The sequence below is a fragment of the Juglans microcarpa x Juglans regia genome, chromosome 4S (genome assembly GCF_004785595.1).
Source record: "Juglans microcarpa x Juglans regia isolate MS1-56 chromosome 4S, Jm3101_v1.0, whole genome shotgun sequence".
NCBI classification, from domain to species: Eukaryota; Viridiplantae; Streptophyta; class Magnoliopsida; order Fagales; family Juglandaceae; genus Juglans; species Juglans microcarpa x Juglans regia.
In genome coordinates this window covers 2,065,244-2,088,282 of record NC_054601.1, presented here as the reverse complement: position 1 = coordinate 2,088,282, position 23,039 = coordinate 2,065,244, and the positions used below count along the sequence as shown (strand labels likewise).

The 23,039-nt window shown below is 36.0% G+C and overlaps 2 protein-coding genes across 3 annotated transcripts; both read left to right on the top strand.

The window, feature by feature from the left end:
* Positions 1-8,722: 8,722 nt before the first annotated feature.
* LOC121263577 (probable LRR receptor-like serine/threonine-protein kinase At4g31250) lies at positions 8,723-12,831 on the top strand. Its single transcript, XM_041166540.1, has 3 exons — positions 8,723-9,577; positions 10,771-11,355; positions 11,865-12,831. The coding sequence occupies exons 1-3, from the start codon at positions 8,908-8,910 to the stop codon at positions 12,536-12,538; spliced, it is 1,929 nt and encodes a 642-aa protein (XP_041022474.1). The 5' UTR covers positions 8,723-8,907; the 3' UTR covers positions 12,539-12,831.
* Positions 12,832-18,198: 5,367 nt separating this feature from the next.
* On the top strand, positions 18,199-22,731 carry LOC121263576 (U-box domain-containing protein 52-like). Of its 2 annotated transcripts, none has more exons than XM_041166539.1 (10): positions 18,199-18,745; positions 18,887-18,993; positions 19,205-19,326; positions 19,833-20,044; positions 20,158-20,221; positions 20,457-20,769; positions 20,877-20,981; positions 21,069-21,497; positions 21,604-22,362; positions 22,513-22,731. In XM_041166539.1, the coding sequence occupies exons 1-10, from the start codon at positions 18,544-18,546 to the stop codon at positions 22,567-22,569; spliced, it is 2,370 nt and encodes a 789-aa protein (XP_041022473.1). In that variant the 5' UTR covers positions 18,199-18,543; the 3' UTR covers positions 22,570-22,731. The 2 variants fall into 2 exon arrangements, with proteins under 2 accessions (XP_041022473.1, XP_041022472.1); XM_041166538.1 differs by having other exon boundaries at positions 19,830-20,044.
* The last annotated feature ends 308 nt before the right edge of the window (positions 22,732-23,039 follow it).

The following is a 23,039-nucleotide window of genomic DNA, read 5'->3' as shown; positions in this document are numbered from 1 at the left end:
TCCAATAATCCAGCTTTTTCCATGGTTTTAACTAGTGCCTATGTATGATTTGTAATAATGTTTTTGGTTGTAGAACTATTAAAAAGTTTGAACTTTTAAAGTTATTTACTCTTTAGTGAACATGCTCATAAATTATTTTTAAAGTTAGTTAGGATAGTTTTAACGTTATCGGTGGAAAATTTTCAACAAAAGCTTCTATTTTTTAAATTTTTTTAAAAAAGTAACTTTGCTTTTTAGGTACCTAAAACACTTTTTTGTAAGTTTTTTTTATTAATCAATAGGTGCAGCCAAATACATTTGATATATATAAAAAAAAACACCTAGCTAGAAAGCAGAAATAAATAGAAGAAAATTATGAAAATTAAGCCGATGATAGGGAAATGACATGCCTCCCCCAATCTCTCTCACTTGGGAATGTTGAAGCCACAACCAATTCTCCAAGGCATTCACACCAATTTAGTTTTGGCCTATAAATTCTTGCAAAGACTCACTCCAAATCATCTATCACATTTTTTTAAAAAAGCAACCCATCTTAAACTCCTCAACACACTCTTAAATACCGATAAATTCCGAACAATCTGACAAGAAATACATCTTAGTCCCCGAACATTCCAAGTTAAAAATCTTGGACTTCATAATACAACTGGCTCTACCCTCTCTTGACCCAGACTACCTCTCTTAACGTCATAGTTGATTGCTCAAGTAAGACTCTTTAACTCTCTGGTATTATTAGATCTAGATTTTTTTCCAAGTGATCTGCCTCAATTGCAGTGAGTAGTATTGTGAATTGATCCTCAAATCCTTCGCATGTAATCCCCACACACTGTTGTATCTCAATAACTTTTTGCAAAACCCAATCCGATGATTAGGGGGACATCTTTCGTAGATTAAGCTCCAAACTGTACATCAGGCCCTAAATATTCATTCTTGCAAGGCACCCACGACAACTCCATTTCCTCCACACCATCTCCTGCATGCAAATCCTATACCTCCCAAATAGTGCCATTGTTACGATCACTACCTTCTTGTCCAAAGCTATGTGTTGGGTCGCCTGAAGAGGTACCGAGAAATTAGTTCTCTAAGACTTTGTCATGGGTGGTGAGGCCATGGTCACCATTTGAAGTTTTGGGTTGGTGCCAAACCCATAAACTCCCCCCAAGTCTCGGCAATACCTCAAGTTCCTTCATCTTCGGCATGGGTGCCATCATTTCATCGAAGAAAACATTGACCGAAAGAGCCACTCACCAGCAACCCTTTTGCTGCCACTCTAATAGACCCTACACCTCCCGCAAGCCTTGACGTTACACCATTTTCCTTGCTGATGTGGGTGTCGTCATTTCGTCGAAGAGAACATTGACCAGGGGTATAAAAATCATCGACGAACTTTTCTATGTCACCCGTGGTGGAGGGCAGTCCATTTCGATCATCTTTACGCCGACACTTGACGTAAAACCCACGTTGAGTGTAGATGACCCAATTTTTCTTTTGACCTGCCGCTCTCCTGGTTCTGGATATAGAAACTAGACCAAACCCTTTTTTTTTCCTTTATCCGATTTTATATAATTTAGCCCATCTCTTATCACACCCAACCCACTCCTATGTAAATGGATTTGTGATTTAGGCCTATCTTGGGCTCTATGTATTGTACATATCTCTTTCAACCATACTACACTAGGAAGACCAAAACTATCTCTTGTTGTGTAAGAAATGGTTTTTAAGCTTTCAGAAGAGGACTCAAACCCCTTATGCCTTGGGTTTTGTCCATGTGTGACCTACAAAGGCTTCAAACCACTTTCGTAGTTCCCCTTCTTAGCCCTAATGTCAAATTGAGTCACTGAATCATGACTTGTATTCTGTCAAATTGAGTCACTAAAGCATGACCTGTATTCAAAGCTTTCGCATATGATTGCCTTACCACTATGGTTGCGCTTGGGTCTTTTTGCTTCAGCTTCATATTGTTGTTCTCATGACTAAATGTGTTCTTCTTACTTTCCCATGGCCCATCTCCATGAATGTAGAATAACAGATTAGCAAATTTGCGTAACTCGACAAATGTCTCTCAACTTAGACCTTCATACCCTTCTTCATTTTTTTTTTTTTGATGTAACCTTCATACCCTTCTGGAATGACTAGAACACCTTGTTGACCTCCTCCACCATATTTGTTAATAGTTAAAAATTTACCATATATGTTGGAGCACCGTTGAGCCACGAAGGCTCTATTTCCTTCGCACGTGTTTTATGAATTTCGATTGTCTCTTCGTCTAAAACATTGCTTCCACCACCAGCCACTCTATACCACTATGACTTAGAATTACATACCTCCAAACCCTTTTGATCTTCACAATTTTATTGAGGACATCCATACTTCTGGTGAAAACTCGAAAGCTTTTGATTCCACCCAAAATCACACAATTTGATCCATGATAATCCATGATCGAAAGTAACCAAAAAAAAAAATAAAAAACATATGAACCAGAGAACTATTTTCAGCAATCATCACTGAAAATAATCATCTGTGCACTCATTCCATATGAGAGAGTTTCGTGGACTCTTTTGCACTCATTCATAATAACTGTGCACTTCTTTTTGTAAGTTACACACTAACATGGCTTAAAATGATATGTTAAATTTATTTTACAATTTAACGTGACATATTAAACAGTCACGTCAATTAATAAATTTCTTTTGTAAAATCTTTGTTTAGACCAAGCATTTCTCCTTTTTATAAGTTTACCAAACATACAATTTTCTATTTAAAAGAATTTTTAAACTGTTAAAAGTACTTCCAAACTCAAAACCTAATTTTATGTTTTGTTTGAGAGTTTAAAATATTGTGTTTTAATATTATTATTATTTTGAGATTTGAAAAATGTGAATTAAAATTTGAAAAAGTTGAATTGTTTATTATATTTTGTTTGGAGATTTGAAAAATATGTAATGATAAGATGAGATGAGATGAAAATTTTGTATCTTATCCCACCCTCAAACCTACCCGAAGTGTGGAGATAGCAATCAACAAGCCAACAAAATTATCACTTCAAATGTACCAGACAATTGGCCGAAAATACTTAAATGATGTAAATTCCTCCCTACAAAATCCAGCAATAAATCAAATATGTTTATTTGTTCTAGTTTTGACCTTCAATAATCCAACTTTTTTCGTGGTACAATCAAAACATTATTTTTACCCCATCCTTTCATAGAGGGTGAGAAAGATTGAAGGCACGAATATGACACAACAACAACACTCTCGCCATAATAGCAAAACAAATTAAACCCATCTTGATTGAATCGGGAATATATATATATATGGTATGTATGTATGTCTGTATATATGTATATCCACCCACCTAGATATGCTAAGATCATTTGATACTTTTCCAAAGCGAGAAAAAAATAAAAATAAAAGATAGAAATGCCTTGCCATTCGCAATAGCAAAAAGAGAAATACAGTAAAAATGGAAACCTATGAACATTGAGGTCGACCGCATCATATGTGCATTGGCTCGGGACTGGTAGAGTTGACTCAGTTGAGGATGTCTAGCAGTGAATTCTGAGGCTCCAATTCCTCATGCCACAATGGAAGTTTGTCGCCTGGGTAGAAATTTCTCGTCACTCCCTCAGAATTTATCTGCACCCATATCAATGTATCAATGACCAACAAAGGGGCTTAAAATTTAAATCAATTTGTGAACAAATATATATATATATATATATATATATATACTCGGAACTGCTCAGCTAGTAATGTCCCATATAAATCTTACAATGACAGTTCGAACAACGCCACCACTTGCACCATCTCGAGCAATAGCAAGGGAAACCGCCTTCACCACTAATTGCTGAATTACAGCACAAAAAACTGTGAGCATTACAGCTACAAAACACCAAAAAATCTAACAATGATGCTCATGCAACTCATTTTACAACCAATCAATGTGATGATGACACTAATTTATACAAAATACTATTTTTAAATTTCAAATTTTACATAATAGATTAGCAACTAGAGATCAATGAGATCAACAGTTCTAATAAATGGCTTGCCCTCGTACTCCTTGCTACAAACATAGATTCCTCTTCTACAATAAATAATTTTCAATCACTTAATGTCACATCATAAGATGATAAAAAGATGATACAAGTTAGGATGATGAGTAGAATTACTCATACATATTATATAATATATTATACAATAATATTATAAAATGAGAGTATTTTTATAAAATGATATTACTTTATAAAATATTTTGTAAAAATATCCCTCATTTAAAACATAATTGTATAAAATATTATAAAAAAAAATATTGTGTATAAATAATTTTCCTTATCAAAATGCAAGGTGTCTTACCTCAAACTAATTATTAATGATATTTATTATTTTTTTAATTTTTTATACAAAAGTTAAATTTATTTAAACATATTCCATACACTTTAATTTAAAAAGTTAAACATATTATAAGAGATAAAACACTCACAAAATATTACTATTTATAACTCAACTATTTTAACATCAAAACGTAACTTAAAATGGGAGAGCAGTGGCCATGTCAACGTACTCTTTTTTTTTTTTTTTACCATCTTATTGCCATGCAGATTCCAGTAGACAATACAGTGATTTTCGATTTTTTTGGTAAAAACAATTTGATTTAGATTAGTACTGCAACAAGACTACGTCCATAAATAAATTACATAAAAATAATTATATAAATTAATATAATTTTATTTAATCTGTTAAATCTATTTTATAATTTACAATCTGACAAATTATATTAAATTACGTCAATTTATAAATTTAATTTTATATATTTTTTTAACAAGATATTTTTCTTAAACTTTGTCACTTTGAGTTATCTGCCATGCATTGGGGGGTGAGATGAGAATTTTGTATTTTGTTTGAGAGTTTAAAATATTATATTTTAATATTATTATTGTATTGAGATTTGAAAAATGTGAATTGAGATTTAAAAAAGTTGAATTATTTATTATATTTTGTATGAGGATTTGAAAAATGTGTAATGATGAGATGAGATGAGATGAGAATTTTGTGTCTCATCCCATCCCCCAAACCTGCCCATTGTCTTTCAAGAGGATCTTTAAGAACGAGTGCACCGGAAGTATCGCATACAAATTTGAATTTTGCTATTTATCATTTTTATACATCAAACATTACATTTTTTTTATTCTTTTTAAACTAATTGAATTCTTCTACTCATCATCCACATATTACATATTTAATAAGAGAAAAAAATTAAAAATTAAAAAATTATACGTGATAGTGGTGTGAGGATAATGAATATAATTTTTCTACAAATTTTGACAACAAATTTATTTGTTGCCATACAAATGCACACAGAATGACTGTAATTAACCTGGACATAACAATGGATTGATTTCTCTTGATTGGAAACTGAAACCAACACCATCAGCGTTTCTGCATTCTATATTTTGAGTAAAAAATTGTTGTCAACTCTTGGCAAAACTAATCGCAGGTAGAAAGTGATAAAACACAATGACTGACTACTAAAAACCAACAGAAAACTGCTCCCTAGTAAGAAGAAAGCCAGGTCCTTTTTATGCTAGGATGCAACCAAAAACGTTTGGAGGATGGGAAATACTTCTAAAAGAAATTGTATAAAAGTAAATCTATAAATTGAAGTGGCTTAATATGATACGTCAAATCTTAGTTTATGAGTTCACTTCTATATAATTTGTTTATGTTTCTAACAGGTGATGAGATATTTTTGAGCAGCGATAAAAAAAATTGTATGTTATGTGCAATGGATATTGTTGGGTTGTATGCGAAGCCCGGTTCGTGAGCAGAAAAATGAGCAACCTGTGAGTTCGCTCAATTTTCGCTCGACAGTGGGTTCAATCGAAACACAAACCCTAGTGTGCCCTCAAGATGTGATCAACAAACTACTTAAGTTAATGTTCATTAGTTGTTCGCTCGAGGTGCGCTTGACACACCACTCGAGCGAAGGACGTAATGTTTTGCCTATTAAGGTTTTCAATGTCGTTTACTATAAATATGTTATAATTTGACTTCTTTGTAACGATTTTCAATAGTTTTGAGTCAAGTAGAGTGCATATTGTGTGAGAGAGCAAAAGTCCTAGAGAGAGTGAGTTGAGATTGAGTGATTGTAATCTCCTCTAGATTAATAAGATCTCTGCAGCTGTGGACATAAGCAAGTTGCCGAACCACGTAATTGTACATCGTGTGATTTTTATCGTTGTTGCTTTAATTTGTTTGCCATCGTTGGTGTATGTTTTTCATATTAACTGGTATCAAGAGACAATGTTGGACCTGAAGGAGAACGATGGTTGGAGACAAAGTGAAAGCACCCGGGATTGAGAAATTCGACGACACTAATTTTGGGTACTGGAAGATGCAGATTGAAGACTATCTCTATGGGAAAAGGCTACACCTTCCACTATTGGGAACGAAGCCGAATATCATGGATGATGCTGAGTAGACCCTGTTAGATTAACAGGCTATATGGATTGTTCGGTTGACCTTGTCCAGAACAGTGGCATACAATGTTAGTAAGGAAAGAACCACGATGGATCTCATGGTGGCTTTGTCAAGTATGTATGAAAAACCGTCAGCAAATAACAAAGTGCACCTGATGAAGAAGTTGTTCAATCTGAGGATGTCAAAATGTATGTTTGTGGCCCAATACTTGAATAAATTCAATACGATTACAAATCAACTATCTTCTGTAGAGATTGAGTTTGATGATGAGATAAGAGCGTTGGTTCTGTTGGCATTGATGTCAAATAGTTGGGAGGCCATGAGGATGGTTGTGAGTAGTTCAGCCAGCAAGATGAAATTGAATTACGATGACGTACGTGACGTGATCCTTGCTGGAGAGGTACGTTGAAGAGACTCTGGTGAGTTCTCGAGTTTGGGATCTGCCCTAAATATTGACAATCGAGGCAGATGACATGACAGGTCAAGCTCCAAGAGCAGGAATAAGAGCAAGATAAGATCTGGACAGCAGAACACGTGTTGAGTTGTGGCAAGTTGAGCCATATCAAAAGAAACTGTAGGAATCAAGAAAGTGTTGAGGATAATGCTGTGTATGTAGTGGATGAAGAAATACATGATGCTCTAATTCTTGCAGTGAATTAGAGCATCAAAGTACTGAGGATAATGTTGTGTCTTGGCGCATGGTAAGAGATCTAATTATTTATATTTAACATCATGATCCAGTGATATGCAGGAAAATAAAGGAGTGCAAAAAGGCAAGCTTGATCGCGTGACACAAATGAGCAAGCAAAAGGAAGTCAGTTTTGTCGTTCCTCATGTAGGCATGGGGAAGTTGGCTAATGTTGTCAAGGTCGGTTCGAGATCAGATACTCTTAATGCAATGGGAGTTGTGAGTCGCTCAGTAGATATGTTGACTAAGGATGATGCACGTGAGAGACTGAAGTCGGGCTCGACTTCAGTGCGTCTTCTGGCTTGAAGACGAAAGTTGTGAGCTGCAGAGGTGATAGTGCTTGGCTGAAAACCGTGGATGGCATGTGGAGAACCAGTCTCCAAGTGAGAGATTATTAGGTTGTATGTGGAGCTTGGTTCGTGAGCAGAAAATGAAGCAACCTATGAGTTCGCTCGACTGTCGAACGATAGTGGGCTCGAGTGAAACACAAACCCTAGTGTGCGCTCAAGCTATGATCGACAAACTGCTCGAGCCAATGTTCATTGGTTGTTCGCTTGAGGCGCGCTTGAGCAAATGATGTAATTTTTTGCCTATTAGGTTCCAGCACCGTTTACTATAAATATGTTATATTTGGACTGCTTTGTAATGATTTTCAGCAGTTTTCAGAGTGAACAAGAGTCAAATGTGAGTGCAAATTAGGTGAGACAGCAAAAATCCTAGAGATAATGAGTTAAGATTGAGTGATTGTAATATCATATAGATTAATAAGATTTATGCGGCTCTATGAATATAGACAAGTTGTCGAACCACGTAAATTATGTATTGTTTGTTTTTTATTGTTGTTGCTTTAATTTGTTTGCCATGGGTGGTGTATGTTTTTCACAACAGGTATAACATAAAAGCCTAGTCCCAGATTGATCATTTCAAGAAAGCAAGGAAAAGGACTAAGGCCTGCTTTGGATAAGAAAATCCTCTCAACTCATCTTATCTAATCTCAATATTCCTTATCACATCTTAATATTCTAATATTATAAATACAAATACAAATACTTTTCAATTTCAAATATTTAATTTTTTTTATTTAATTATTATAATTTTCTCAAACTTTTAAACAAAATATAAAAAATAATTCAGCTTTTTAAATTTTAAAATAAAAATAATATTTTAATTTTACAATATCTGTATTCAACTTTTTCTCTCATTTTTCAAAATCTTATAAAATATTTAACTCAAATTATTTTATTACTATTTATAAATCATCTTATTTCGCTATCCAATCTATGCGTAAATCAACTTTTCCATCATAATGTCGTGCACTAAAGTTCTATGATTAGAGCATTCCTGGGGTAAGTCCATGTGAAGTTGACCGGGTAACTCCACTGATAGATATTGGGCATAATCGCCATTTTCATTAGGACGGCAGAGGCATTCACCGCTCGTAAACAAGAAAAAATACAATAAAATCAACTTTTCCAGCACACGCCGTGCAAGCTAGAAAATAATAAACAGACGTCTTGAAGGGGAACGAATTCCAACATCAATGACAACACTCTCAAATCAAAGGCCGGCCTTGGATCAATGGCTCTGCCTTGTTTGGAAAGGACTTCGTCAATTTCACCCCCCGGCCCTACTATTTGTCCCCTGCCACTCATTCCCGACTTTTTAAGTTCTCGTTCTTCACCATCATCTCCCCAATTTTTTCATGCTCGCTCAAGCCATCTTCTTCCGAAGCTTTGACCATAATGGCTCATAACGAAGTACGTTGGCTTCTCGTGGTGCTCACATTGGCATATGTCGTGGCGGCGGCACTCGGCGATGGCAGTGATCATGACGCTGAAGTCCTTCTCAAGTTCAAGAGTTCCTTGTCGTCTAAAGATCCCGCCGCGCTAAACAACTGGAACAAATCGATCGATCTGTGCAGGGAAAAGGGGAGTAATAATTGGGCTGGCTTGATATGTAATAAAGGTGTCTTTTCCGGACTACGGCTCGAGAACATGAGTCTCACGGGCATCATCGACGTAGACTCGCTGGCAGAATTACCAACTTTGCGGAGCTTAAGCTTTATGAACAACAGCTTCGACGGCCCCATGCCTAAAGTAAGCAAACTTGGTGCATTGAAGAATTTGTATTTGTCCCTCAACAGATTCTCGGGTGAAATTCCGGATGATGCTTTTGAAGGCATGCGTTCTCTGAGAAGAGTTCATTTGGCACGAAACGCATTCAGGGGTAAAATTCCGGAGTCCCTCGCTGCACTGCCTAGGCTTGAGGAGCTGAGCCTCGAGGGCAACCGATTTGAGGGAAAGATACCGGATTTTCGACCAGACGAATGGAGAGTGTTCAATCTAGCAGACAACCAGCTTAAGGGTCGCATACCAAAAGGTTTAAGCCAGATGAATTCGAGTTCCTTTGTGGGTAAGTTATTCATCAACCACTTGATTTTTTTTATACGTAAATTAAATATTATCAACAAATTATGATTTTTAATACCCACTCTTCGATATTAGTTAATATTGTTATGGAGCAATTCATTAACAGTACTATATATAATGCTTACTTGTTCAGAAGAAAAAAATAAAAAATAAAAATAAAAAGGAGGAAAGAAAGAAAAAGCTATTGTTATGGAGCCATGTACTATATAGTCTAGAATTTGTCCAATTGTCGGGGGACATTGCCTTCGCATAGTTTTGGATCTGCCACAATTTGTTTGCTCATATATATCTAGATATGCCCTATATATAATACAGGCTGGATTATAGATACGTGGTCCATTGTCTTCCTTCATTTTAATCACACTGGTTGATATCTAAAATTGATCTTCCCACGTTCTTATGTAAACAATTCAGAGCTGTTTAATTCGTCTAATTTTCTTGATAATACCTTGTTTTTCCTTTTTTTTTTTTAACTCTTAGAACTCAAATTTTCACACTACCATGTTGCACCATATGAATCGAAGGCTAGGAATTTTGATATAGGCTTTAGCATTCTTGGTATTTTTTTTTCCCAGTGTAATAAGAAGTTATTTTTTTGCACTCAGATATATAATATAATATTATATGGGTTATGCTACTCATCATCTTATACCAAGTACACACCATGCATATTTTAAATTTTTTTCTTTATTTTTTATTTTATTCTTACTAAACTAATTGAGTTATTCTACTTATCATTCATACACTATATATTTATTATGAAAAAAATAAAATAAAAGAAATGTGGTGTTTAATGTACAAGATATTTTTATTTCTAAAATGCACGATTTCTAATCTCTTTAATTAATTCATTTCGTACTTCAATCAAGAAAACCAATTAACTAAAAACGTACAACTCAATTATATTTTTTCTTGATCCTAGAAAAATAAATGATATCCTTTGGATGATCTGATCAACAAGGGATTCGTTAAAATTGACTAACTTGGATATGCTTCTTTAACAATATCGTGAATTCCAAACACATTATTCATAAATGGCGTGCACGTTGATACCCATATTGAAAAAGGAAATATCATCTGACTAATTAATAAACTCCTTTTTCTTCATTTATTTATTTGATTTTTCTATGCCAGAACACCTTTTTTTTTCTCAGTAATTTTATTTTTTGTGAGCAGGGAATAAAGACCTATGCGGTCAGCCTCTGGGCCCATGCAAGGCCTCTAAGAACCACTACATCGTAATAATCATCGTCTTAGCTATCGCAGTGGTCGCATTAGCCACCTTGGGTGCATTTCCCTTCATACGTAGTCGTCGAGCCCAAACATCCCAATATGGAAAGGCCCAAGCCCACAAGAACTTTGGTGCCTACGATGTCGGCCGGAAAGAAGCCGAATCAGCCGAGCTCCCTGCTGATCGGAACAAAAACGGCGAACTAGGAAAGTTGTTCTTTGTGAGAAACGACAGAGACAGCGAGAGGTTTGATTTACAGGATCTACTTGCAGCCCCTGCTGAAGTGTTGGGGAGTGGGAGTTTTGGGTGTGCTTACAAGGCTGTTCTTTTAAGTGGACCTGCAATGGTTGTAAAGAGGTTTAGGCAAATGAACAAGATGGGAAAGGAAGAGTTTCATGCGCACATGACAAGGCTTGGAAGTCTCTCACATCCTAATGTGCTTCCTCCTGTGGCCTTCCACTATTCCAAGGAAGAGAAGCTCTTGATTTCCGACTTTGTCGAAAACGGCAGCCTCGCTAGTCATCTCCATGGTACGTTTGCATTCTTTTTCTGTTAATGTGAATGAATACTCCGATCCTGTTCTTTTTCTAAAATCCAATATGGACCAATAATATTCTAAAATCATCTAAAATATAACATACTGGATATATATATATATAGGATGATCGAAAATGATAAAATTTAAGATGAAAAACATAATTTATTGCCAGATTCATCCCAAGAAAACACGAAGCTCACACATAATGATGTACGGCTTCGTTTTCGTTCAAAACTCACCTCAACTTATCTCATTTCATCGTTACAACTTTATCAAATTCTAACATAAAATATAATAAATAATTAAACTTTTATTTTACTATTTATAAATCATCTCAATCCATCTCAATTATCTCCAAATCCAAACCATTCTAAGTAAAAAAAAAGTTCCGGATGGAAAAGTGAATTTAGGACTGCATATATAGGATAGCAAGTGTCTGCCCCGATTTTATCATTGTGGCTGGCTTTTACTAAAACCTTCGTTTTGGATTTTCTTCTTTTCCAGAAAGACGTGCTCCGGGGCAGCCAGGGCTTGACTGGCTAACTCGCCTAAGGATCATCAAAGGAGTAGCCAGGGGCTTAGCTTACCTCCACAAAGAATTCCCTGCCCCGATTAGCCTACCCCATGGTCACCTAAAATCATCCAATGTGCTGCTAGACTGCACGTTCAGGCCCCTCCTCTCCGAGTTTGCTCTTGTCCCAGTGATCAGCAAAGAGCACGCACAACAGTACATGGCTGCCTACAAGTCTCCAGAGTTCACACAACTTGACCGTGAAGATAGAAAGACCGACGTGTGGTGCCTAGGGATACTCATCCTTGAAGTGTTGACGGGAAAATTTCCTGCAAACTATCAAAAAAATGGTAAGGGAGAGAACAAGGATTTGGCAATGTGGGTGAACTCGGTTGTCAGGGAAGAGTGGACTGGTGAGGTGTTTGATGTTGACATGAAAGGAACCAAAAACTGCGAGGAAGAAATGCTAAAGCTGTTGAAGATTGGAATGTGTTGTTGTGAATGGAACGTTGTGAGGAGGTGGGAGTTGAGGGAGGCTCTCGAGAAGATAGAAGAGTTGAAGGAGAGGGACAGTGAGGATGACTGCAATTCTTCCTATGGCAGTGAAGGAGATATGTACTCCTCTATGGCGATGACTGAGGAAGACTTCTCCTTTCTCAGTTAAGTATATCATTGTCGATGAGTTAACGCCGTACGTGAGCATTGAAGTTTGTTTGGAGAATCTGATCATTATTTTTCCATTAACTATTATGTCCCACAATTTCAATTTTTTTGCCATATATCTCCAATAATGATGTGAGGAGTAAATTAAAAAGTATCTATCTATCTATCGCAATTTGTAAATCATGTGCTGAGGCCTGAGATATGAACTTATCAGTTATCATTTATTTTCAATAGTGAGTTTTGCCTGTACGTACGTGCATGGAGAAAATTATTGGGGAATTAATTCAGGCTAATCGATGGTCCATTCCATAATTTATTCAGAGTTATTTTATTTTTAAGTCATTGTGTATAACATATTATCCATATTATTTAAATAATACAATTTAATTTCTAAAATTCAAATTTTAAAATTTATCTTTTAAATTATATTATATCATGTAAACATTTTATTAAATAGACTCTAAATACCCACATGTGAATATAATTTTTCTTTATTCTCAAACCTATATATCTCACAAACCAGGGCACACATCCATCTCCTTGTAACCAATAGAGACCACTGGTACTTGAGAATTAAAGTAAACGTTGAGATGAGTTTGAGTCTTTTTTTTTTTTTTTTTTTTTTTAAATAAGAGATGAGTTGAGTTGAATTGAGTTGAATTGTAAATAGTAATATTTTATGAATTCTATTTAAATGAATTTAACTTTTTTATATTAAGATGTATTTAACTTTTTAATTTTAAATATATGAAATAAGTTGAGATAAATTAACTTTTTTATAAAAAATTAAAAATATAATAAATTCTATCCATAATTAATTTTAAATTATTTGAATTTGATTCTACAAACAAATACAACCAAGACCGCCACATTAATCGGCTAAGAATCGCGACCCTTCGACCGATGTTGTTCAATATTGAGGTGACATAGCGTGAACGATGACGTCGATGCCTCGACGTGTGGGTTGATATTAGGACATCCATTTGGATCGGAGGATCGATATTAATTAGGACAGTGCTAGCAGGCCACCCAGCAGTTACCTCTGGGCGTACTGTTAGGTTTTTTTTTTTTTTCTTTCTTTCATTTTTTTCAATAAATTTTAATATCCTTAATTATTATTAAAAAAAATAAAAAAAAAATACACAATTTCATGAATAATTACTTTCTTAACCATTAAGTAAAAAAATTAAAAAATTAAAAAAATTAAACGACAACTTTTAACGATAACTTTGAATAGTTCCGCTAACATTTTCATATTAATTATTTGTGGCGGCTGAATATATGTTCGGTCAGTAAGGGATCATGGGTTCGACGACTCTAGATCGAAACTTGATGCAGATCATGATCTGGTACTAGGGCATGCATGGCTAGGTGTGAAAGGCCGAGGGTCCAGGGCCGATCATGCATTCCTGTACAATCAGGATCTAGCTAAAAGTGTCGAGTATAATATTATATCAAGAATTTGATTTGTTATCTTCAACTGATTTCATAGTTATCAAATGAATTGATTGATTTTTCATGATTATCAAATCAAGATATTTAATTACCTTTCTTATAAGTTGCAATTCAAAATAACAAAGTCGAAGTTCTAATAGATTATTCTCTCATTCTCTCTTCTTCATTTTCTTCTTTCATTTTCTATTATATTTTAAGTTTTATATCTATTAGCTTTATCCTTTACAACATTTTTGTTGCCGTTCATCATATTTTATCTCAAATTTATGCATTTGGAGTATCTTTATAATTGTAAACATTTTCTATCGTGTTCTGGTATGTTGTATGCGAGCATTGTTTAGAGCCTTAGACCCAATTTCGACCTTTTAATTATAGTTGATCAAGGGCATATGAAATCTATCATCAACTCAATCTTTCGGCTAATTGTTATCTCTTTGTTAGCTTTAACTTGTTATCAACCCAATCTTGGTCACATCTCTAGATTTGCTATTCCAGCTGCCAGTCATTTCATCACGAACATCACTTTTGTTATCCAATCGACAATCAATTAAAGAATATGAAGGCTATACTCTAATTTTAAACTCAAAAGTCAAGATTTCAAAATTCTACACGTTGAGTTTGAGAAGATATTTTGATAATTATGAAAGCAAATCAAATCAACTAGTTTGATTTTCATAATTGTCAAATCAAAAAGACCTGATTTTCATTATAATGAAAATATTTATCTTTCTTATCTCTATATATATTAAATTACAACTTAGAATAGCAAAAATATAATCCTACCAACATTTTCTCTCAGTGTGTCTTAAATCAATATTATATTTTATTTTTTTATCAATAGAATTTGATTTGTTAACACGTCATTTATAGTGAGACCTAGCTATTATAATTTTTTTTTAAAAACTAAAATATCAATAAATTTTTAGGGTTAATTACACTTTATTCTATCGAACTTTCATTCAATTCACAATGTGCCTTCGAAACTAATAATTGCATCAAAGTGGACCTCAAACTTTCAAAACTTCACAATCCTCCCATTCCGTCAAATCTAACGTAAATTCACTACAAAGATATAATTTTCATATAATTTATTATCATTGATCATATAAAAAATAAAATAATATATGTTATTAATTAATAATAAATAATTAATCATTAACCATTAACCATATATAAAATTATTTTATACCTAAGTTGCAAGCAAGTATGAATAATCTATGTACACAATGAAATTATTTGATATTTATTAACCATATATAAATTAATAAAAAAAATTATTTAATGATTTATTATTTATTATGAACTGATAGCATATATTATTTTATATTTTATATGGTCAATGATAATAAGTTAGATAAAAATTACATCTTTACAGTGAATGTTATGCACATGAGCAGTACATATAATGAATTTCCATTAGATTTAACGCTGTTAGTAGATGGAAGGGGAAGATTGAGAAGTTTTGAAAGTTTGAGGGTCCACTTTAATGCAATTATTAATTTCAGAAGCACATTGTGAATTGTGTGAAAGTTCGAGGGGGCAAAGTGTAATTAAACATAATTGATTAGAAGGTTTCCACATTAGCGATGTGTTGAATGTATACAAAATAAGACTTATAAATATATTTTCTCATGTGTGTATATATATATATATATATATATATATATCTACTTTATTATAATAAGTGGTTATCTAACTGTTACAATAAATTTTCTTATTTTCTGTTAACCTCTGTTGTTTTTCCTGTTAACTTCTGACCAAACACATCAGTTCTTCACCTTCAACCCTCCCAAAAGCAAGAGCCATTAAGTTGTGTTTTATTGCCTTAGAGAGAGAACCTCCACCTTCTATCTAAAAAACTTTCCCAAGCCACAACTCGCTCGAGGGGGTGGGAGTTTGGCTCCTACTCCCTCACTTCCTTCCTTTCTTCTTTTTCAGTTTGCTTTTGTGTATTGTTTTTCGTTTTTGTGTTTTATTAGGTCTAATAAAGGAGGTGATCTCAGTCCTTTGTTTATCGTGTTTCCTCTGTTTTCTCCCTCACAAATCCACAAATCTTCTATAGTCGTGCGGTGTGCGATGGTCATCGATGTACGATAGTGCGATGGGTGCCAGTGCTCGTGATGGATGTGCAGCCTGGTGGAGCCGCTTGGGTGGCCGTGATAGTCATCAATGGGTGGCTGTGTGCTTCTCCCTTGTGATTTGTTGAGGAAACTCGAGCCGGTGATGAGCCACAAGAGGTGCACGGGTGAAGGATCACGATGAGACACGGGAGCCTCTGTTTTTTTTTTTTTTTTTTCGGTTTGGTGGAGGAAGCTAAAAGTGGCTGGTGCTTGTGCTAGGGTGGAGGGGAAGTTCAAAACCCAGGTGGAGGTGGCCGATGGTGGGGAACGGGCGAGAGGGATGATGGTGGGAAGCTGGGTGAGAGGGCAGCTGAGCAATGCCCATCTGGGCGATGTTCATGCGAGAGGGACAATGGTGGTAGATGGCGGGAGAAGCTGGGTGCGATGGTGGAGGACCGATGCTCGTGCGGGAGGTGGGCGGCGATTGCATAGGCCAATTTTCATGTGGAGGTGCACGGGTGAAGGAGAAAGGAAAACAAAGGAAAAAAAAAATTGGGGGTAGCGGTTGATAGTTAGAGATGAAACCCTAGTTGCCTTCCCACTGTTTGCAAACAGGTTGGGTTTTTGTTTAGCATGTGCCATGTGTTTCTTCCGCCCATGGTGGAGACCATAGTTGAGGCCGAAGTCGAAGAAGATGAGGATTTCTTTTTCAGAAGAAAGATGAAATCGAAAAAGAAGAAGTAACGGACAACACGCAAGAGGAAAAGAAATAAAGCCCTAAGGGCTATGGCCAAAATAACGTTGTTTAGAGAGAAAGGGAGGACTGGGTTGCAAGCTACGGGCTTCGCTTCAAATTTGAATGGGTAGGGCCCAAAAGAGAATAAAACATACTAAAATAAGCCCAGTCCGAAAAAGAAGGGTCCAATAAAATAAAAAAAAGTACATTAAAATAAGAAAATAAATTTTACAACTTAGTAATCATAAGTACTAGAATTTTATAAACAGAACCACAACAGTGAAATATCCTCAAAGAGGTTATACAATTATCCAACAAAATATAATACAAAGCTAAAATACGTAGACAAAAAGAAAAATAAATCCCATTTAGCCCAAAACACGCAATTAAATACCATCATCTTGATGATGCAAACTCAATCATCTTGTTAAGTATTGTTCGTAGTAGTTAATTTGTTTGTTAAAGTTCATTTGCAATATTCTATTAATTATATTACTTGTATAAAAGTTGAAGCAATGTCTTCTAAGCTCTATATATGCCATCAACTATTTTTACAAGTTTTGTAAAAAAATATATTATTTTTGTAAAACAACTGTTTGATTTAACTAGACAAACGTGCTGTTACTTTGACACACACACAGAGTTCTAATTTACAAGGAATTAAGTTCAATTTTGTAGGGGCAATTAAAATTGGTATCATCAAGACTCGGGAGAAAATGAGTGACAAAAAAGGTTACATAAAATGGAAAGTAAGCAAGCTTAAATAAAAGTGTCAAATATTTCTTTTTGTTTATTGTATGCGTAAGTATGTGTGTGTCTATATACATACATACATACATACATATATATATATATATTAGATGATCGGTAAGTCGCTGATTTTACAAAAGTCGATCGTTCAAAGAACTGGGTCCAATGTGCGGAAAATATTAACATTTAACACAAAAATAAATAACATAAGTTACAGAACTCGTTGCTAAGTTTGCTAACTCCATTTATCTTTATTTGGTAATAGTGAGTTTTTTTTTTAATAAATTCGTTTAATGAGTAATCCTAAGACAGAGTGGAGAAGAGCATCGACATTTTTTACCTCCGTTTTACGAGGCGTTGTCTCTGTTTTGAACATAAGTTATAACACTATGACGAATTGACGGATATTGACTGTGGGGATGCCCTGAGCTGGACGACACCTGGGATTTTTGCTGAGTGATAAAAGCAGTACTGGAGGGGTCAACGCGTATAACACGCCGGTGATGATGCTCTCTCTCATGCGCCCGACTGATTCAACTCACAGAGAGAGAGAGGAGGGGGGCTGTGGAAGTGTGTGTTTGTGGAGGAAATTTTTGTGGATTGTCTGGTTTGAAACATTCAAATTAGCTAAAAGCATCCACCTTCTAATTTAAGGAGATCGAGGAGCCGGAATACAGACATGCATAGAGTTGGTCAGGTGCTTTCTGCCAAGAAGAACAAACCTGCCAGGTATCTAAGCCTATCTCCCTCTTGGCCTACAACTAGGGGGGAGATCGAGCAGATCCGATCGAGAAAAAGAGAACCCATTTTGTAATAGCACATAACAAAATCTTAGTTCTCTGATGCTCTCGAGAACTTCTAGTGACAAAAAATACAAAGAAGTTCTCTGATGATCTCTTAGTTCTAGCCAAAAACGCAGGTTTTACAGCATATATAAAAGATCGAATATAAATCGACTTTTCATTTCGAGATTTTTCGATCCCCCCGGCCCCTTGGACAGAGAAGATGTGGTTGGCAAGAAATAATGGGGAAAAAAAATCAGGAGGAGGGAGCGGGATGGTGGCAGTGGCAATAGACAGAGACAAGGGCAGCCAAAATGCTCTCAAATGGGCTATTGACAATCTGCTCCAGAAGGGCCAGACCGCCGTTCTCATCCATGTCAAGGTCAAATCGTCCTCCTTTCCCAACTCAGCTCTTCCTTCCCCAAGTGAGTATATCCTTCTTGCAGGTGTTCTCTTTTCGGGTCTTGACACGACGAGTCTCATCTGGATTAATATATACCTCAATATCCCTTCTTTCCTCACAAGCATGGCCGCAAAGATTCATAAATTTTTGCATACATTTACAGGGCTAAGATCTGATAATGGTGACGAGTGTTCGCTGGTATGCAAAGACCCTGATAAACAAACCAGGGAAATATTCCTTCCTTTTCGTTGTTTCTGCACACGTAAAGATGTAAGTGATTAGGGATCCGATCAATTTAATTTGCTTCTGCTTTGTCAGACATTTCGTGCGAACAAGGATGACGAATTACACCAATTTCTGTCTATCTTAACTTCCATATATGAAAATCTTCCTGGACATTTTACATGCATGCTGCATGCACGCCTTTACATTTAGCAGCGGAAATTCGTACTTCTAACTTTATTCTTGTCGATATGATCAGATACGCTCCAAAGATATCGTGCTAGAAGGCACAGATGTATCGAAAGCTTTAATTGAATACGTTAATCACTGTGCTATTGAGAGTTTGGTTTTGGGTTCCGCTGCAAAACCTGGTTTTTTTAGGTATGCACCTCTCTTTTTAATCACGGCCTACTTATTTAGAATTCTATTATATGGAATCATTTTGCATATTCTTTGCAAAATTACTTCAGCACGTACAATTAGCATTCTTTTATACGAGTTCAAAGCAAAATCTAGAAACCAATTATGCGAGTACGTACATGCGTCCGTACAAGAAAAATGATTTTTTGTAACTAATTATCTTCAATGAAATGATTATTTTCAATTAAAATGAGTCTATTTTCATCGTAAATAATCTTTTTGATCGCAAAATAATAGTCACAAATATTCATTTTTCTTCTAAATCTCTTTTTATTAATGTTTCAAGAGTGGTTAACGTACAAAAATACAAAAAAAGATGCATGCATGGCCATGAATAAGGGAGCATTATTATATATATACATGCACCAAACTATATATCCAAGTGTACGTACGATTAATCAATGAAGATTCAAATCATGTTTCTAACTTTCTACGTACGTAACCTCAAAAATGTTTCTTCTCAGAAGATTCAAGACATCAGATGTTCCAGGCAATGTATCAAAAGGAGCACCAGATTTTTGTAACGTGTACGTTATATCCAAAGGAAAGATTAGTTCCATGAAATCTGCCTCACGTGCTGCACCAGTGTTCTCGTTACGTGGCAATCTTCTTAATCAAGGTAGCATCAAATCAGATACAGCGGAGCCACAGTTCATCAACTTTGCTGCTACTGTGAAAGGTTTTAATCCTTATTTAATTTCAAGCATATTAAAGTTGTTAAATATTATTTGCTTTTTTTATGATCTGCCACTTATCATTTAATTAAATAAGTAATTGATTATCCTCTTTCAGGAGCTGAAAGACTACAATCTGAGCCACCGCGTAGATCATTGCATGATGAGACAGATTTAATCAGGTGACCGATCGTAAAAGATCAGAACTAATTAAAAAAGATGAATGCTAGATCGAGAAAATAAAGTATTATATTATTAGGACGTGGGGTGTATCACTGTATATAATATTGATGTGTGGAATGTAATTTAATGTTACTAGTACTTTTGAAGATAAACGTAGTCGTTTTATAGCAAGTATATATACGAATTATGAGAAAGACATGAACTCATGTATATGGCTGATCTCATTGGAAGCAGGTCGCCATTGCCCAGAAAAGGCTTAAACTGGAAATCATACGGGGAACTCCCTCTGCTCGATACCGATATATCTTTTGTTAGCTCCGGGAGGCCTAGCATTGACCGCGTATTTCATTACGATCACATGAAGGAGATAGGGCACCGCACCCCCTCGCGATTGTCACATATCTCAGAAAGAGACATGATCAACCTGAGCTTTGAACCACTGTATTTCGGACGGAAGTCAGTGGATATTGCCAGCTCTCCTCCTGAATCTATAGCATTCTCATCAGAAAGTGATCAAGATAGACTTTCGGACGAATTGCAGTCAACGGTAAGAACATCGCGGTGTAGTCAGTTCATTGATTTGGATGGTATCATTGATAAAAGAAACTGGAAAAATTAGTTGCAAGATGATAATCTTGAATGGAAAAAATACAGGAAGGGGCACTGGAGGATGAAATGAGGAGGCTAAAGTTAGAACTCAAGCAAACAATGGAGATGTACAGTACTGCCTGCAAAGAAGCACTCACAGCAAAACAAATGGTACGTGAAAATAAATATGATTTATGATCCCTATTAATCTCACAACGTGGAGCCTCTAATATGTATTTTGATCATCTGTATTAACAGGCAGTAGAGCTTCAGCGCTGGAAATTAGAGGAGGTGAGGAGATTGGAAGATGCACAATTGGCTGAGGAAGCTGCGTTAGCGACTGCAGAAAAGGAGAAGGCCAAGTCCAGAGCCGCCATTGAGGCTGCCTCAGCAGCCAAGAGGATAGCAGAACTAGAAGCACAAAAGAGAATCAATGCAGAAATGAAAGCATTGAGAGAAACAGAAGAGAAGAGAAAGGCACTTGATGCTTTAGCACATTCGGATGGTCGATGTAGGAGGTATACAATCGATGAAATCGAAGTTGCCACGGAATTCTTTACAGTATCTCGCAAGATTGGGGAAGGGGGTTATGGGCCTGTATATAAATGTTATTTGGACCATACACCTGTTGCAATTAAGGTTCTTCGTCCAGATGCAGCTCAAGGAAGGTCACAATTTCAACAAGAGGTACGTGCGTCTTGAACAAAACTTATTTAATTAGTTCTACACAATCAACAAATCTTGAAAATCCAGCCAATAATTGCTTAATACTTGCTCATTATCCCATTCACAGGTAGAGGTATTGAGTTGCATACGACATCCCAACATGGTTCTTCTACTAGGAGCCTGCCCAGAGTATGGTTGTTTGGTCTATGAATACATGGCTAATGGGAGCCTGGAGGACCGCCTCTTCTGCCGGGGTAACACTCGACCTCTTTCTTGGCAGAAAAGGTTTAAAATTGCGGCCGAAGTAGCTACTGGCCTGTTGTTCCTCCACCAGGCAAAACCAGAGCCATTGGTGCACCGTGACCTGAAACCGGCCAACATCTTGCTCGACAGCAACTATGTCAGCAAGATTAGTGATGTTGGCTTGGCCAGGCTAGTACCCCCATCTGTGGCTGACAATATGACACAATATCGCATGACATCCACAGCAGGCACATTCTGCTATATAGATCCAGAATATCAGCAAACAGGCATGCTTGGAGTGAAGTCTGATATATACTCCCTTGGAATCATGTTTCTACAAATGATTACAGCCAAGTCACCCATGGGCTTGACTCACCTTGTAGAGAGGGCAATTGAAACGGGAACTTTTTCTGAGATGTTGGATCCAATGGTGCTTGATTGGCCAGCTGAAGAGGCTATGTGCTTCGCTAAGTTGGCACTCAAGTGTGCGGAGTTAAGGCGAAAAGACAGACCAGATCTTTGCAAGGACATCTTGCCAGCACTTAATAGATTGAGAGTACTTGCTGAAGAAACCATGAACCCCACTCCAATGAATGGCAGTCCAGGCTCCTCACCCGACCGAAGCCAAGTTAGCCTGCAACTAGTAAGTTTGACATTGCATATACTCAACCCGTTTCTCATTGATTGCAAAACCATCTTAATTTCATAATTATCATTTCCTGTAATGATTGTTTACTAATTTCTCCTTCCGAATGAAAAACTTAAACAGCAATATATCAATTGACTTTTGCAGGAGGGGGATCTTCCACACACACAATCTGGAGAGAGCTCCAGGACTCCTTCTCTATGATGGGCAATAAAGATCAAGTTCTATGAAACAAATTAACTGGTTTAGAAGGATCGTGACCAAGAGAGAAAAAAAAAATGTAAATTTTGTAGGTAAAACTCGATGTTCGTAGTTCATAAAACCTATAAATCTCAAGGCCGTGTTAGCAAACTTTGCCAACTTGCACATCGAATGAAGATCATAATATTGTTAATTTTCATGATTAACGTATACACACACACACCCACACTCACACTCCTAGCCTGTACATTTGCTTCTAGTTCCAAATCTTATAAAACAAAATTCTATAAAGCCATGTGCTCTGCATGTAACACCAATTTTTAAGACTTGCACAAAAGAGGGCCGGCCGAAGACCAGCGTGTAAAAAACCCGGCCATGCACCCGCCATATTTAAGGTCGCTCATAAATCTCACATGTCGTGATGGAATGGTGCATGTCTATGAAAAATGTTATGCATTTTCGAAGTTAAAAAA

Coding starts and splice junctions, on each gene's coding strand:
- LOC121263577 (XM_041166540.1), top strand. CDS start 8,908: ATGGCTCATAACGAAGTACGTTGGCTTCTCGTGGTGCTCACATTGGCA. Junction 9,578..10,770: donor GAATTCGAGTTCCTTTGTGG/GTAAGTTATTCA, acceptor TTTTGTGAGCAG/GGAATAAAGACCTATGCGGT. Junction 11,356..11,864: donor CCTCGCTAGTCATCTCCATG/GTACGTTTGCAT, acceptor TTTCTTCTTTTC/CAGAAAGACGTGCTCCGGGG.
- LOC121263576 (XM_041166538.1), top strand. CDS start 18,544: ATGTGGTTGGCAAGAAATAATGGGGAAAAAAAATCAGGAGGAGGGAGC. Junction 20,982..21,068: donor CACTCACAGCAAAACAAATG/GTACGTGAAAAT, acceptor CTGTATTAACAG/GCAGTAGAGCTTCAGCGCTG. Junction 21,498..21,603: donor GGTCACAATTTCAACAAGAG/GTACGTGCGTCT, acceptor TCCCATTCACAG/GTAGAGGTATTGAGTTGCAT.